Here is a 12,626-nt window from a genome sequence, read left to right as displayed (position 1 = left end):
ATGGCTCTAGTTGACGAAAAGACAAGTTCGAAACGTGCATCGTTCCCGGTGAACTCAAATTCGCTTTCCCAGAGCAGCCTCGAAGGAGGTCAATTCGATATCAATGAAAAGGCGTTGCTGCGTAAGCTGGATTACCGATTGCTTCCACCATTGACAATTCTATATCTTCTGTCCTTCTTAGACAGAAGCAATGGTACGTAGATTTTGGTTTGGCTGAATTCGAGTCAAAAATCATTATAAGCTGCTTACTTAAAGCTTCTAGTTGGCAACGCTCGCTTGGAGGGTATGGCTACGGATATTGGAATGAGTGCGTGGCCTTGTTTCCCGGCTATTCACAGGATTTTATGCTGATGATAGGGTAATTTTAAAGCGGGCGACATGTACCTTACAGGTCTCACACTGTACTTTATTGGTTACGTCGCTTTCGAGGTCCCCTCCAATATCGTGCTCAAGAGGACTACACCTCGGATATGGCTCCCGACCCTCACATTGCTCTGGGGCATTGTTGCCACGCTTCTCGGAGTTGTTCAGAATTACGCTGGATACCTGACATCACGGACAGGTAAATTGATTAATGTTGCATATATTCAAAATGCGGTACTGACTCGAAAGGGGCCCATGTCTCAAGGGGCCTTGTAGTCCGTTGAGATGTGGCGCTTCGACGTCTGTAGCTCTGGGGATTGCTGAAAGTGGACTGTTTCCGGGTGTCGTCTTCTATCTTTCTATGTGGTATAAGCGAAATGAGCAGCACTATCGGGTGGCCCTCTTCTTCAGCGCTGCATCGCTCGCTGGCGCTTTTGGAGGCATTCTTGCCTGGGTTGGTACATGGCAAACCAGAGGAAAATTGACGTCCCGTTGACCATCTGCCAGGGTATTGCGCATATGCGTGGTGTTGGTGGTTACAATGGCTGGAGATGGATCTTTATCTTGGTACGGCTCGATACCTAGCGTTCTAAAATTATAATTTCAGCTGACTAGCTCGAAGGAAGGGCTGGCAACTGTTGTCATGTCCATTGTCGCTTATTTCTGGGTCTACAATTACCCTGCAACTGCAGAGTTCTTGTCAGATAAGGAGCGCGCGTTCATCCAATTCCGCCTGACGAACGACAGTGATGCTACTCGGGACGAAAGATTCAGTTGGACGGCGGTTTTTGATGCGTTCAGGGATTTCAAGGTTTGGCTGTATGGGCTCTGCTTTCACACAATGTCTCTGCCATTGTACACACTATCGCTATTCATGGTAAGGATGCGTTGACACCCTAGACTACGTCGCGGTCTGACTATAGATGTAGCCTACGATTATCAAGGAACTCGGCTACTCGGCTGCCAAGGCCCAACTTCTTACTGTTCCTCCTTATGCCTTGGGATTCATTCTGACAATCATCGTCGCAATCCTCTCTGAACGCACTCGGCGTCGCGCCCCATTCATCATTGGCTCGACCGCGTTCGCTTGCATCGGATACATCCTTCTCCTCACTTCAAAGAGAGCGTCCGTATCCTACGCAGGGGTCTTCTTCGCCGCTGGTGGCATCTACCCTTCAGTGGCCATCGTGCTGTCGTGGCCGGCCAACAACGTCTCCGGGCAAACCAAACGCGCTATAGCCAACGCGATGCAGATCTCGATCGGGAACTTGGGAGCCGTGATGGGCACGCAACTCTATCGGACTGAAAGCAGTCCGCGCTACTATCTTGGCCATGGATTTGCACTAGGGTACCTTCTTGCGAATATTGTTGTGGTTAGTGTCCTCTGGGTTGTGCTGAACCGGGAGAACTTCGGTAAGGCTAAGCAGAGAGAGGCAAAGGGCATAACTGCACTTATCGGTGATATCGGGGATGCAGGACGCGATTTCCAGGGAGACAGAGATTCTCGATGGATTTTCCAGACTTAACCATGCTCATCAAATGTAACGGCGTTCACGTCGTTGCTTGGCGTTGGTGTACTGTTCTTCTTGTTGGATTACCATAGCAAGTGTCAGTGCGTTATCTCGGGTATCTGCAACCTCTTCGGTTCGAGAAACGTGAAATTAGTTAATTTAAGCTACAAGGAGATAGATTGAATGCATGGTCTAGTGCTTGGTTGGCGCAACGGCTACTGGACGCACGTGGCGGATCTGTTGTAGGTGAACGGCCTGCCGAGTCAACACTCCGCAGTCTAGTCACTTCCTCTACTCACCACCGTCGAACAATCAACCGAGACAACCGAGACATCGCCTTCGGCTGCAACAACCGGTGGAGACAATTGGCTCGCGATGGTTCGAATTTCTCCGTCTACGACGCTTGTTTTCAAGGAGGATGTTGTTGGGTATCTTAAATACCACGAATCGCACCATGGAGGCTGTTGAAATGTCTCTCAGCCAGATATCTTCTCTTCTTTACATCGTCTCATTGAGGGTCAAACTGACTAAATTTGAGAATGAGACCGACTCTTCAGACTCTTTGGCTTCTAAGCCTGGGCTATGCAACCTCAGTTCATGCTTTAGAGCCTCTTGAGCACCTGGGAGCTAACTCTCCATGGTTTGCTGGTATGATATTTCCTTGAAACGATATTGCTCTCCTATACTGATCTTCTCCCGTGAATAGGACCTAATGTCAATAAGATCTCGTCTGAAGTTCCAGATCAATGCTCCGTTGATCAGGCGATCTACGTTGTCCGGCATGGCAGCAGATACCCTGATCCTGGTGCCTATGCACAGTGGCAAGCGCTTTACAATGCTGTATGTTTGCTCGGCCTCGTAAAATCGTCCAAATACTGAGTTTATATAGTTCCAATCCGCGAAATTCAAAGCCTCTGGGTCATTGAGCTTTATCTCCGATTGGACTCCGGTGTTGAGACACCCTGATCAGCAGATAGCGCAAGTCTCCCTCACTGGGTATAAGGAACTGTGAGTATTTTCTGTCAGCCAGGACTTCTGAAGAATGATGCTGATACACTGATAGGTACAACCTTGGAGTCGATCTTCGGTTTCGATACCCTTCATTCTACGAAGACAACTCGCCATTCTTGCTGTGGGCGAACGACTATCAGCGCACTATTGACTCTGCTAGGTATTCCAGAGAACCCCTATCTGCACACTAGACTATCCTAATATTTGACAGGCTCTTTGCTCGTGGCTACCTCGGACCCAACTCCACCTACGGTGACATCTATGTCGTCAATGCAGGCGTTGCAGCAGCCATCGGCAACTCTCTTGCGACATCCGACAAGTGCCCTAAGTTTAAGGACATCAGTGGAGGAACCTATGCCTCGACGTGGGACAAGATTTATCTGCCACCCATCACCAAAAGACTCAACAAGAAGATCTCTGGTAACCTCACTCTAACCGATGACCAAGTCTCGATTTTCCCGTACCTCTGTGGTTTTGAAACCCAGATTACCGGCAGCACCAGCCCCTGGTGCGATGTCTTCACGCCTAATGAAATCCTTCAGTACGAATACCGTCAGGATCTTCGTTACTACTACGGCACGGGTGAGTGATCCCTATACGAATGGTACAAAAAGACGGGATGAAGCGAGCAGCCGCTGAATCCATTCTCAATCTCAGGTCCCGGCGCTGGAAAGAACATGACCGTCATGCTCCCCGTCCTCCAGGGCATTGTCAACCTGCTCGAGGACGGCCCAGCATCGACGACCAATACGACCACCGGCACGAGCAAGCTCCCTCCTCTCATCGTCGCCTTCACGCACGACAACCAGATCAACGAGCTCGCCTCTCTCCTGGGCGTCTTCGACGAGCAGGAAGCCCTTCCCGCTGATAAAATGGATAACAAAAGGGTATGCTAGCTTTTCCCTTATCCAACTCAGCTCTAACGGTTGCCGGTAGATCTACGTCAGCACTCGCGTAAACCCCATGCGGGGGACCATCGCCTTCGAGCGTCTCAACTGCACATCCCACGGCAAGACCTCGGTTAATGTCCGTATCCTCCTGAATGACGCTGTCTATCGTAAGTTTGACCCGTAGCATCTGCCGCCGTATCATATTATTGCAGCGAGACTAACGTCCATAGCCGTTCCGTCTTGCCGCTCTGGACCTGGAAGCAGCTGCCCGCTCGACCAGTATGCCGCGCTGGTGGCCAAGAAGAGGGAGCAGTACGGTTCCTTTGCGTCTGTCTGTGGCCTTTCCGAGGGCAATGTTACCACCGCTGGTTCGGACGGAGCTGTGACTTTCTTCACTGACTTGACCCTTCCTTTCTTGAGTGTTGTCAAGCCTTGATCTCGTTCATTTGCCTGGTTTCTTGTTCGTTTTAACTTTTGTAATAATTACACAGTCCGTACTGTTTCTCTTGTATGGTTTACAACGTGTAGTAACTATATAACTTATTCGAAGCATGTGATCTTTGAGATTACGGGCTTTTCACCCGCATAAGGCCCTCTTTTGCAGATGGTACATGGCAGGGTATAGCTTGTTTAGAGCCCATAAAGACACTATGAAGATTTCGAGGCTTTTGTCCCAGAACAACTATATAGAAGGTTGTGACTCATGACGCTTACGTTAACTACATGGTGCAGCGCAATGACGATTCCAGATCAGGCCTTATCAGGCCAGTATTTCTGTACGATTATCTTCTTGTTCACCTTACCCATCGCATTGCGCTCAATGCTGTCCACGATTTTCAGCACTGTCGGAATCTTGTAAGGGGCCATCTCCTGCTTAAGTTGCGCACGAAGGCTCTGAAGTTCCAGCGGCTCGGTCTGCAGTTTCGTCAGTTCATGCTTTGCGAGAGACGTGTTGAGACAGGCAAATTATCTCACCCCAGACCGTTGCTTGACAACAGCAGCGACTCGCTGGCCCCATTCCTCGTCCGCCAGGCCCACAACAGCCACTTCTTCAATTGCATCCAAGCCGAGCATCTTCCGTTCCACCTCTAAAGCCGAGATCTTGTAGCCGCCGGACTTGATCAGGTCAACCGACGCCCGGCCTTGGATGAAGTATGCGCCCGTATCATCGCGCCGTGCCACGTCCCCGGTCTTGAACCATCCGTCTGCAGTGAACTCCCTGGTTGTCGCATCGGGCTGTCGCCAGTATTCGAGGAAGACGTTATCCCCTTTGATCTCAATCATGCCGTCCTCGTTCGCGGACTTGATGATTGCGCCCGTGTCCTTGTCGACCAGCCGCACCTGTACGCCAGGCAGAGGCCAGCCGACGCTGCCGTCTATCCGCTTGTCGATGTCCAGCGCGCAGCTGAGCGCCATGCCGATCTCGGTCATGCCGTATCGCTCCAGAAGGGTCTGGCCTGTGATTGCGGCGAACTTGGTTTTGATAGGGGTGGGGAGAGCTGCGGAACCGCTTACGACGAGCCTTAAGGCGTTGGCGCCACTTCGCGCAGCGGCTTCCTTGTCTGTGCCGCGAATGTTGACCTCGAAGTAATCGATCAATCGAGAGTATATCGTCGGAACTGCCATGAACATTGTAGAGGAGCCCTGATCCTGCCACCGGTTCCATATGACTTGCGGGTCGAATTTGGGGTACATCTCGACCGTAGCTCCGCTGAGGAAACTAGCTGTTAGACCGTTGATTATCCCATGGACGTGATGAAGCGGTAGGACATGGATGAGGTGGTCGGACGGGCTGTACTTCCACGCTTCGACAAGGCATCTCGCTTGGAAGGTGATGTTCTTGTGCGTTGTGACGCAACCTTTGGGTTTCGATGTCGTACCGGATGTGTAGATCATCAGCGCCCTTCGATCCAGGGAGGAGACAGGGCTGAATGTAGGCAGAGAACTCGATGAGAGATCGTTTTTCGCATGAGAAGGCTGGAGAGCGATAAATGGCACATCATTGGTTATTGACTCACGCAGCGGCTCATTGAACTTGTCGAATGCAGGGTGCAGAATGACCAAAGATGGGTCCGAGTCGTCTATTGTGTAAAGTAATTCCTTGACCGGGTGAGTTGTACCTTTGATGGCATTGATATTAGTAGTCTTACGACGGTCACCGGTTACAAGGACGTACAGAGGGGCACACAAACGCCGCCAGCAGCCCAGATGGCCCACTGGGTAACGACATAGTCGTATCCATTTGGGACCAGGAAGGCGATGCGTCTTTCTTCAAGATCTTTTAGCTGCAATTCCTCGAGCATGATCTTTTTCAACGCTGCCGTATCCGCTAAAAGCTGCGTGTAGGTGAATTGCTCCCCCTTGGCCGCATCTATTACAGCAACTTTCCCCGCATTGTGCTGCGAGACTTTCTGTGCCTCGAGAAATAAAGGGAGTGAGGGGATTGAATCTAATGGAGAGACTTCTTGTGAGTGTGAACTGCATGAATAGAAGTCAGAGTCGGCCAATGGAAATAGTGGCGAATATAGTGATCTATAACAAGTTGAGGGGCGGACCTTCACTCGACATACCGGCCATTAGTGGTGGAGGGATCAACAGTCATCTTTATCCTACGTCTCTTGTAGAGGGGTTATGATAAAGGCCGTGATTCAGGAGATTCACCAAAAGAAAGCGTTAAAGCAGTATCATCCGACGAAGGATATTCGGAAATTCCGAAGATCGCTTTCCTAATCATCCACTCCTTCGTATATCGATACGATTAGCTGTTCAATCAAGTGAGGGGAGTTGGTCTTAGCCGGCGCTTATCGGAGTTTGGCCATCATCCGGCGACAGAGTGATGGGGTAGGCCGAACGAAGCTAGAATGGATGAAGGCATTTCAAATAGTGCGAATTGTACATTGAAGCATGTTGACAAGGAATACTGAGCTAGAAAGTTTGTGGTACCTGCCGGTTTTATCATTTAGGTCTCGGTATCTGGGAGATCGAAATCGTTCAGTACTAGTCGCAGTCGAGGAAAGTCGTTCTATTCTGCGATTGTCTCGGATGCATGCGTAAGGTGTAGGTGTCCAACCTTCCCTTGACAGAACGCTATCAAGTCGCGTTCAACTATGCACTATGATTCTTTTTTTGATTGTTTGTTGATTGCATTGCTTCCTATTTGACTTCAAACACCTCTGGTACTTCCATACCTGAGCATGATCACGTGGCAAGGCTCGGGGATTGCAGCCTCGGACTTAAGGCCGACCACAAGCCACGGAGATCAGCAGTCAATCGTCATTCAAGCCGTATTTGACGGCTCCTTGAGGGAGCGACAACAAATACAAGAATATGCTGTTCAGACGATCAATATCGCCCTCCTGTCACTTCAGACCATTGAGTTTCATCCGCATTGCTCGTCATGGCTCCTCCTTGGCACCGCCGCTAATTCGCATCCAAGATGGAACTTTCTACGAAAACTATCCTACTCCCGACGATGCGGCCAAAGGCCGTAATCGCCCTCTCTTCCAAAACTTAAATTTTGTCCTACCTTCGAAGCCAACTCCTTCCCTCAGCGAGGGCAAGGAAAGTCTACAACAATGGGCTGTGATCGGTTCGTTGGGAAGGACCCAGCTGCTTGATGTCCTCCGCGGCCAGTACATCTGCCTTCCGCCCACCGCTCGCAGTTATCCTTTCCTTCTCACGGACGAGATCGCGGCCAAAGATGCTCGGTTACGGTTTGTGGGCAATGTGATTCAATACATTGGATTCAGTGGGGAGGGTTCAGAGGCAATTGGTGGCACTCGGGGCGCGTACCTGAGCGCTCGGTATGAGAGTCTTCGGGAAGAAACCGACTGGACTGTCCGCCAGTATCTTCGGGGCCAAACCTCTCTGAATCCCTTAGAGGGAGAAGAGAATGGAACGGTCCGAAATGAGGAATTGTTGGCGCAGATTATCACCGACTTGCGCTTAGGGGAGCTGCTCGACATGCCCGTTGCCAATCTGAGCAATGGCCAAACAAGGCGTGCGCGGATCGCCAAGGCCCTTCTCAGTGAGCCAGAACTATTACTGCTTGATGAACCTTTCAGTAAGTCGCTCTGCATAACAAGTGAACTTATGAGAAAGGGGTTGACATCCTCTTAGTGGGCCTCGATCCAGCTACAGTTCGGAGTATTTCCGGTCTTCTTGAACGCCTAGCAGTGAAGGCTTCACCAAGATTGATCCTCGCCTTGCGGCCGCAGGACAATCTTCCGGATTGGATCACCCACATTCTTCTTCTCGGAAACTCCAACCAGATCCTGTTCCAGGGCACAAGGTCGGAAGCGGACAGAGTCATGCGCGTCTGGAAGCATCTTACAAAGAAGGGCAGAACTCCAACTCTCAGTGAGGAGGAACAGAAGATACTGCAGGAAGCTCAAAAGGATATGGAGTCGGGCTCTCTGCATCGACAACTTCTCTGGGATCTCAATCTTGTCGAAACTAGTTCGAATCAGAGTAACGCAGTGACAAATCATGGGGGAGAGCCGCTGATCGAGATGGAAGGTGTCCGCGTGCAATACGGCGACAACGTCGTTCTCGGAGGCTGGAAGCAAAGGGTCGGCGATCAGAAAAAGGAGGGACTGCATTGGACCGTTCGTCGCGGCCAGCGTTGGGTGGTACTTGGGGCCAATGGTTCTGGGAAAACCACATTACTGTCCTTGATTACATCGGACCATCCACAAACCTACGCTTTGCCGATCAAGGTCTTTGGGCGCTCGCGTTTGCCCGAGGCGGGCAAGCCGGGCATTTCAATCTTTGAACTTCAATCCCGCCTTGGTCACTCGTCCCCCGAAATTCACGCTTTCTTTCCCCGTCAACTTAGCATTCGCCAGGCCATCGAGTCTGCTTTTGCTGAAACATTCCTTGCCAAGCCGACTTTGGATCACGAACGAGACTTGGACGTAAGTGCGGCGTTGAGGTTCTTCAAAGCCGAATTAGACCCAGACGCAGCCGTCACAACTCAACAGAAACCACCTGGTGTGAATTACCGCGCTATGGACTTATTTCCCAATATTGGACAACTCAAAACTACCAAGAATCGCGATTTCGTGCCGACAGACTACGACGTCGAGTATGCCGACTCTGTACGGTTCGGAGAACTTAGCACTGCCCAGCAACGCCTCGTGCTCTTCATTCGTGCATTGATCCACAAGCCAGATATAATCATCCTTGACGAGCCTTTCTCCAACATGTCTGCGTCCCTCAGAGACAAGTGCATCCACTTTCTCGAGGCCGGTGAGATGCGCGGCAATCTCAAAACCTCCATCACGAGGCGTACAACAAGCACAGAGGCTACGTGGCTCAAGGGCTCCAGCGCCAAGGCTAGTGAAATACGGCACCGCGGCCTATCCGACGAACAAGCTCTCATTATGATCAGCCACGTTAAGGAGGAAATCCCTGACAGCGTCCGATACTATATGCGTCTTCCGTCCGATCCCGGCGACGGAGGCGAGCCACTTGACTTCCGGTTTGGGGTCTTACAACGAGGCAGTGTCATGAGTGATCCCAAGATTTGGGATCTCGCATGGTCTCCTCCTTCGGCGTTCGATAAAGCAGCCAAACCAGTACGGCAGAAGAAATCTTCCGCTAAGAATGGGCGCCATGATGAGAATATATATGAATGGTACACGATATAATAAACATTGGTTGGTGATAGATATAGACAGATTCTACATAGCAACCCTCACATGTACATTAGTTCTCCAGATCTAGCGAAACCCTAACTCAGGTCCCTCGGTGCAAAAAAACCGGTACAAATATCACCTATTCTTTTTGCCAACAATCATTACATCCAGCATCCCACCTCCCGTTTCAAGTTCATGTTCCAAAGCACTAGAAGACCACAGAGAATAAAGCAGTCATTTTCTGGATCCCGCTACAGATGAGTCCTTTCCCCGCGAAATTTCTATTCTCCCTCAGCCAACCAGAGAGATTCCCTAGACGCGGGTCGACCTTTGACCACACTAGGTACGTGCTTAACTCGGATCACACGGTGTATATCCTCATTCCCCAGACCAGCGTAAATGCATCGACAGCCCCAATCACATGCTAGATACAATGAAGGGACGGCCTTGAACAGTCTAGAATCTTCAGCCACGAGGGCTTAATGCTCATTAATCAGGTCACACAATACGGAAGATCCTAGTCGGCAATCCAGTGTAGTATATTGGCTCTTTCCGTTCCACATACCTTGCTATGATCAGAGCACCAGCAAATACCGGGTAACCGCTTTCTGATTAGTATTGCAGAAATAAAAGGTCGTGGGGAATAGATAAAGTTTCTTTCAAAGGTTTCCTGAACTTGCAGAAGGATTTGAGAGTCTTGGTTTGCAGGCATGAATTGTTACTCAGGTTTGAGTCTGATCGAAATCTAAATGAAATTAATTACCCAGAGCGCAGCTCGCAGAGAAGAAACCCCCTAATATCCTGACCTCCTGATACCCTTATCAAAAAGCATGGTCCCGTGCAGCATCCGCCAGCCCCGAAATGAGAGACTCCGACCGAGTCATCTGTGGCTTCTCGCCACCATCATCATGCAGATCCAATCCCTTGGCAACAAGGTCGGCGAAGTCCACACCGACTTCGGTGAGAGAGTCGGCATGCTCATGTACAATATCGATGCATTTTTGCCAGACAGTCGTGCCTCGCTGTACGCTGCTGAGCTGCCGGGTGAGAAGGGCATTGAATCCGTCCAGGTGGTATTTGGCCCACTTGATGCAGGCACTCGTCATAACAGACGGGAAGCATTGCTGGTAGATGTTGATTGTGTTTTTGATCAAGGTGAAATAGACGTAGGAAACCTGGAATATATAGAGGGGGAGATCACCCTCGAAGACACATGCCCTAGATCCGTCTCAAATTAGTCCTAAATTCAAAATTGGGCCCTGGCGATAAAGACTTACCGGACCCGTTTGGAGATCACATCCGATCGGGCTTTCAAGTAGGCTTCCCGAGCCTGATCCTCAAAGCCGAGACGAGTGAGCCAGGTAACGTTCGTCTTGGTGGCATTCAAGAACGAGTGAGTGCCAGCTAATGCTCGTGATAAGACACTGGCCAGCTTTGCCGCGCGTTCATCGACCTTGCTGTTGATGATCTGCTGCGCAACCGAGTTCCCCTTCAAGCCCCTGGCTAATTTTCTAAGCCGCTCAATGCCAGAAACTGCTTCTTCGAAACGTTGAAGGGCGATATCGATGTCGAGTTCATCCACTTGTCCATCCACCCATCGAAGATTCTGCTGCTTTCCATCAACATCAATGCGAACTTCGGGCTTGTCGCGGGAAGCGTCTGAACCATTAAGGAGATCGGACTTTTGAGAAACGGAATGTCTGACGCCTGCATAGCCAAATCCATCAGTGGGCTTGGTGGCCGTTTCTGTCTCGGACCGCAGTGTTCGCCGAAGGTCCTCCACCGCTTTTCGGAAAGTCGCAAGAAGCTCGCTCTTGTCGGAACTATCCCGCTTGTCGTGGCGATACGTGAAAGTCTTTGAGCCTACTCGGACATTGATTGCGTTTGCGATACCCCGCTCTTCGGCTTCTTCGCGGGCTGCCCCAGTGCCCATATTGGCGCCGAGGTCAATCATGTCAACATCTTGTAGCGGCCAACACTCCTCGGCGACAAGTTTCGTCGGAACTGGCCCTCGATTGTTGGGGTTGCTTTGGTCGACTCGCTTTCGCTTTTTCACAGCCACCAGCAGATGGTCGTTTAGAAGCACGATGTGAACAGGGCGCCTAGGCTTCCACGTGGCCGAGTCCAGCTCGACCCACTGCCCTGTCTCCATCACAATATGCCGGCCTGGAGCTACAGGCAAGAACTTTTGTGATCCCTCAACTGTCTTCCATAGTGTTTGAAGCTGGACATTCCACATGCTTTCGAGATTGGCCACTGAACTGCGATTCGCGTTGCGCTTCGGTACCCAGTCATCCGTCGTCGGTGACATAGGATTGGGGGCATTTCCAATAGCCGTCTGGCCCAGAGCGGTGGTGAGTTCAGCCATCAGAGTGCGAAGCGTCCGCATCTCGCCTTTGAGCTTCTCCGCCTCCTTACTGATCTTGATGAACTGGGTGCGATTCTGGTACACATTCTGCTGAAGGTCGGTGGACGTTCGGTTTCTCACTTTCCGTAGGTTGTTTTGATACTCTTCAATTTCTTCTTCTGTAGCATTGGCGAGCAGGTTTGCTACATCTACAAGTTGGCATGCCGGATTAGCCTACATGAGATCTGCCCAGAACGGTAGATAAGCTTCACAGCGACTCACATCTGTCTACCGGCAAACTTGGATCCCTCAATGCATTCAAATCAACTTGCGGGGGCCCGGAGGAGTCGGACAACGGCTTTTTGCTAGCTTCCGGAGGACTCAATCCGCCATAGTTGCTTGCTGCTGCAGGGAGACCAGGGACAGGGGGGGCGCTGGCATCGAATTCTGGAGCTTGATTGAATCGCGTCGAGTATCTCCGCTTTACTAGATCTGAGGTCGCGCCATTCGTGGGGATCCGCTCGCGAGACACTGACTGAGAGATATTGTTTCCCTGGCTCGAATCGGTACTCTTGTTGTTAGGTGGAAGCGGTCCAGATATGGGCTTGGGAGCGCTGATTTGAGGACGAGCGCGGCGCGTTCTACTTCGGAGGGTCAATCCGCGACCTTCCATATTTTGGGACTGAGACGCTCAGCAAGCGGGATTGATTAGATGATAATCTATGAACAAGCTGAGGAAAAGCGCAAGCATTGCAACATGACGAGCTGTTTGTCATAGGTAGCTGTCCCGTTGGGCGCTCAAGCGGGACAGAAACCCCGAGGCGGAACAACAATGATCCCGCCCTTCAAAATTATCGCGGCTGCC

General features: G+C 50.8%; 5 protein-coding genes across 5 annotated transcripts; 3 read left to right on the top strand and 2 right to left on the bottom strand.

The window, feature by feature from the left end:
- Positions 1-1,889, top strand: Aud_004287 (allantoate permease family MFS transporter; the record flags this gene model as incomplete). Its single annotated transcript, XM_043289227.1, has 7 exons — positions 1-193; positions 263-307; positions 371-562; positions 672-817; positions 871-930; positions 986-1,240; positions 1,293-1,889. 7 exons carry the CDS (start codon positions 1-3, stop codon positions 1,887-1,889), a joined length of 1,488 nt encoding a protein of 495 aa, XP_043145162.1.
- A 524-nt stretch (positions 1,890-2,413) lies between these two features.
- Aud_004286 (putative histidine acid phosphatase) lies at positions 2,414-4,211 on the top strand (the record flags this gene model as incomplete). The annotated part of the gene is made up of 8 exons (XM_043289226.1): positions 2,414-2,522; positions 2,581-2,714; positions 2,764-2,882; positions 2,938-3,045; positions 3,097-3,467; positions 3,543-3,772; positions 3,822-3,942; positions 4,006-4,211. The coding sequence occupies 8 exons, from the start codon at positions 2,414-2,416 to the stop codon at positions 4,209-4,211; spliced, it is 1,398 nt and encodes a 465-aa protein (XP_043145161.1).
- Positions 4,212-4,525: 314 nt separating this feature from the next.
- Positions 4,526-6,377, bottom strand: Aud_004285 (acyl-CoA synthetase; the record flags this gene model as incomplete). Its single annotated transcript, XM_043289225.1, has 4 exons — positions 4,526-4,690; positions 4,751-5,895; positions 5,952-6,253; positions 6,346-6,377. The coding sequence occupies 4 exons, from the start codon at positions 6,375-6,377 to the stop codon at positions 4,526-4,528; spliced, it is 1,644 nt and encodes a 547-aa protein (XP_043145160.1).
- A 725-nt stretch (positions 6,378-7,102) lies between these two features.
- On the top strand, positions 7,103-9,426 carry Aud_004284 (putative ABC transporter; the record flags this gene model as incomplete). Its single annotated transcript, XM_043289224.1, has 2 exons — positions 7,103-7,838; positions 7,895-9,426. 2 exons carry the CDS (start codon positions 7,103-7,105, stop codon positions 9,424-9,426), a joined length of 2,268 nt encoding a protein of 755 aa, XP_043145159.1.
- An 809-nt stretch (positions 9,427-10,235) lies between these two features.
- On the bottom strand, positions 10,236-12,434 carry Aud_004283 (exocyst subunit EXO84; the record flags this gene model as incomplete). Its single annotated transcript, XM_043289223.1, has 3 exons — positions 10,236-10,632; positions 10,692-11,970; positions 12,044-12,434. The coding sequence occupies 3 exons, from the start codon at positions 12,432-12,434 to the stop codon at positions 10,236-10,238; spliced, it is 2,067 nt and encodes a 688-aa protein (XP_043145158.1).
- Positions 12,435-12,626: the final 192 nt, after the last annotated feature.

This window comes from Aspergillus udagawae (genome assembly GCF_001078395.1).
Source record: "Aspergillus udagawae IFM 46973 DNA, scaffold_3, whole genome shotgun sequence".
NCBI lineage: Eukaryota > Fungi > Ascomycota > Eurotiomycetes > Eurotiales > Aspergillaceae > Aspergillus > Aspergillus udagawae.
This window is presented reverse-complemented; position numbering and strand designations above follow the sequence as displayed.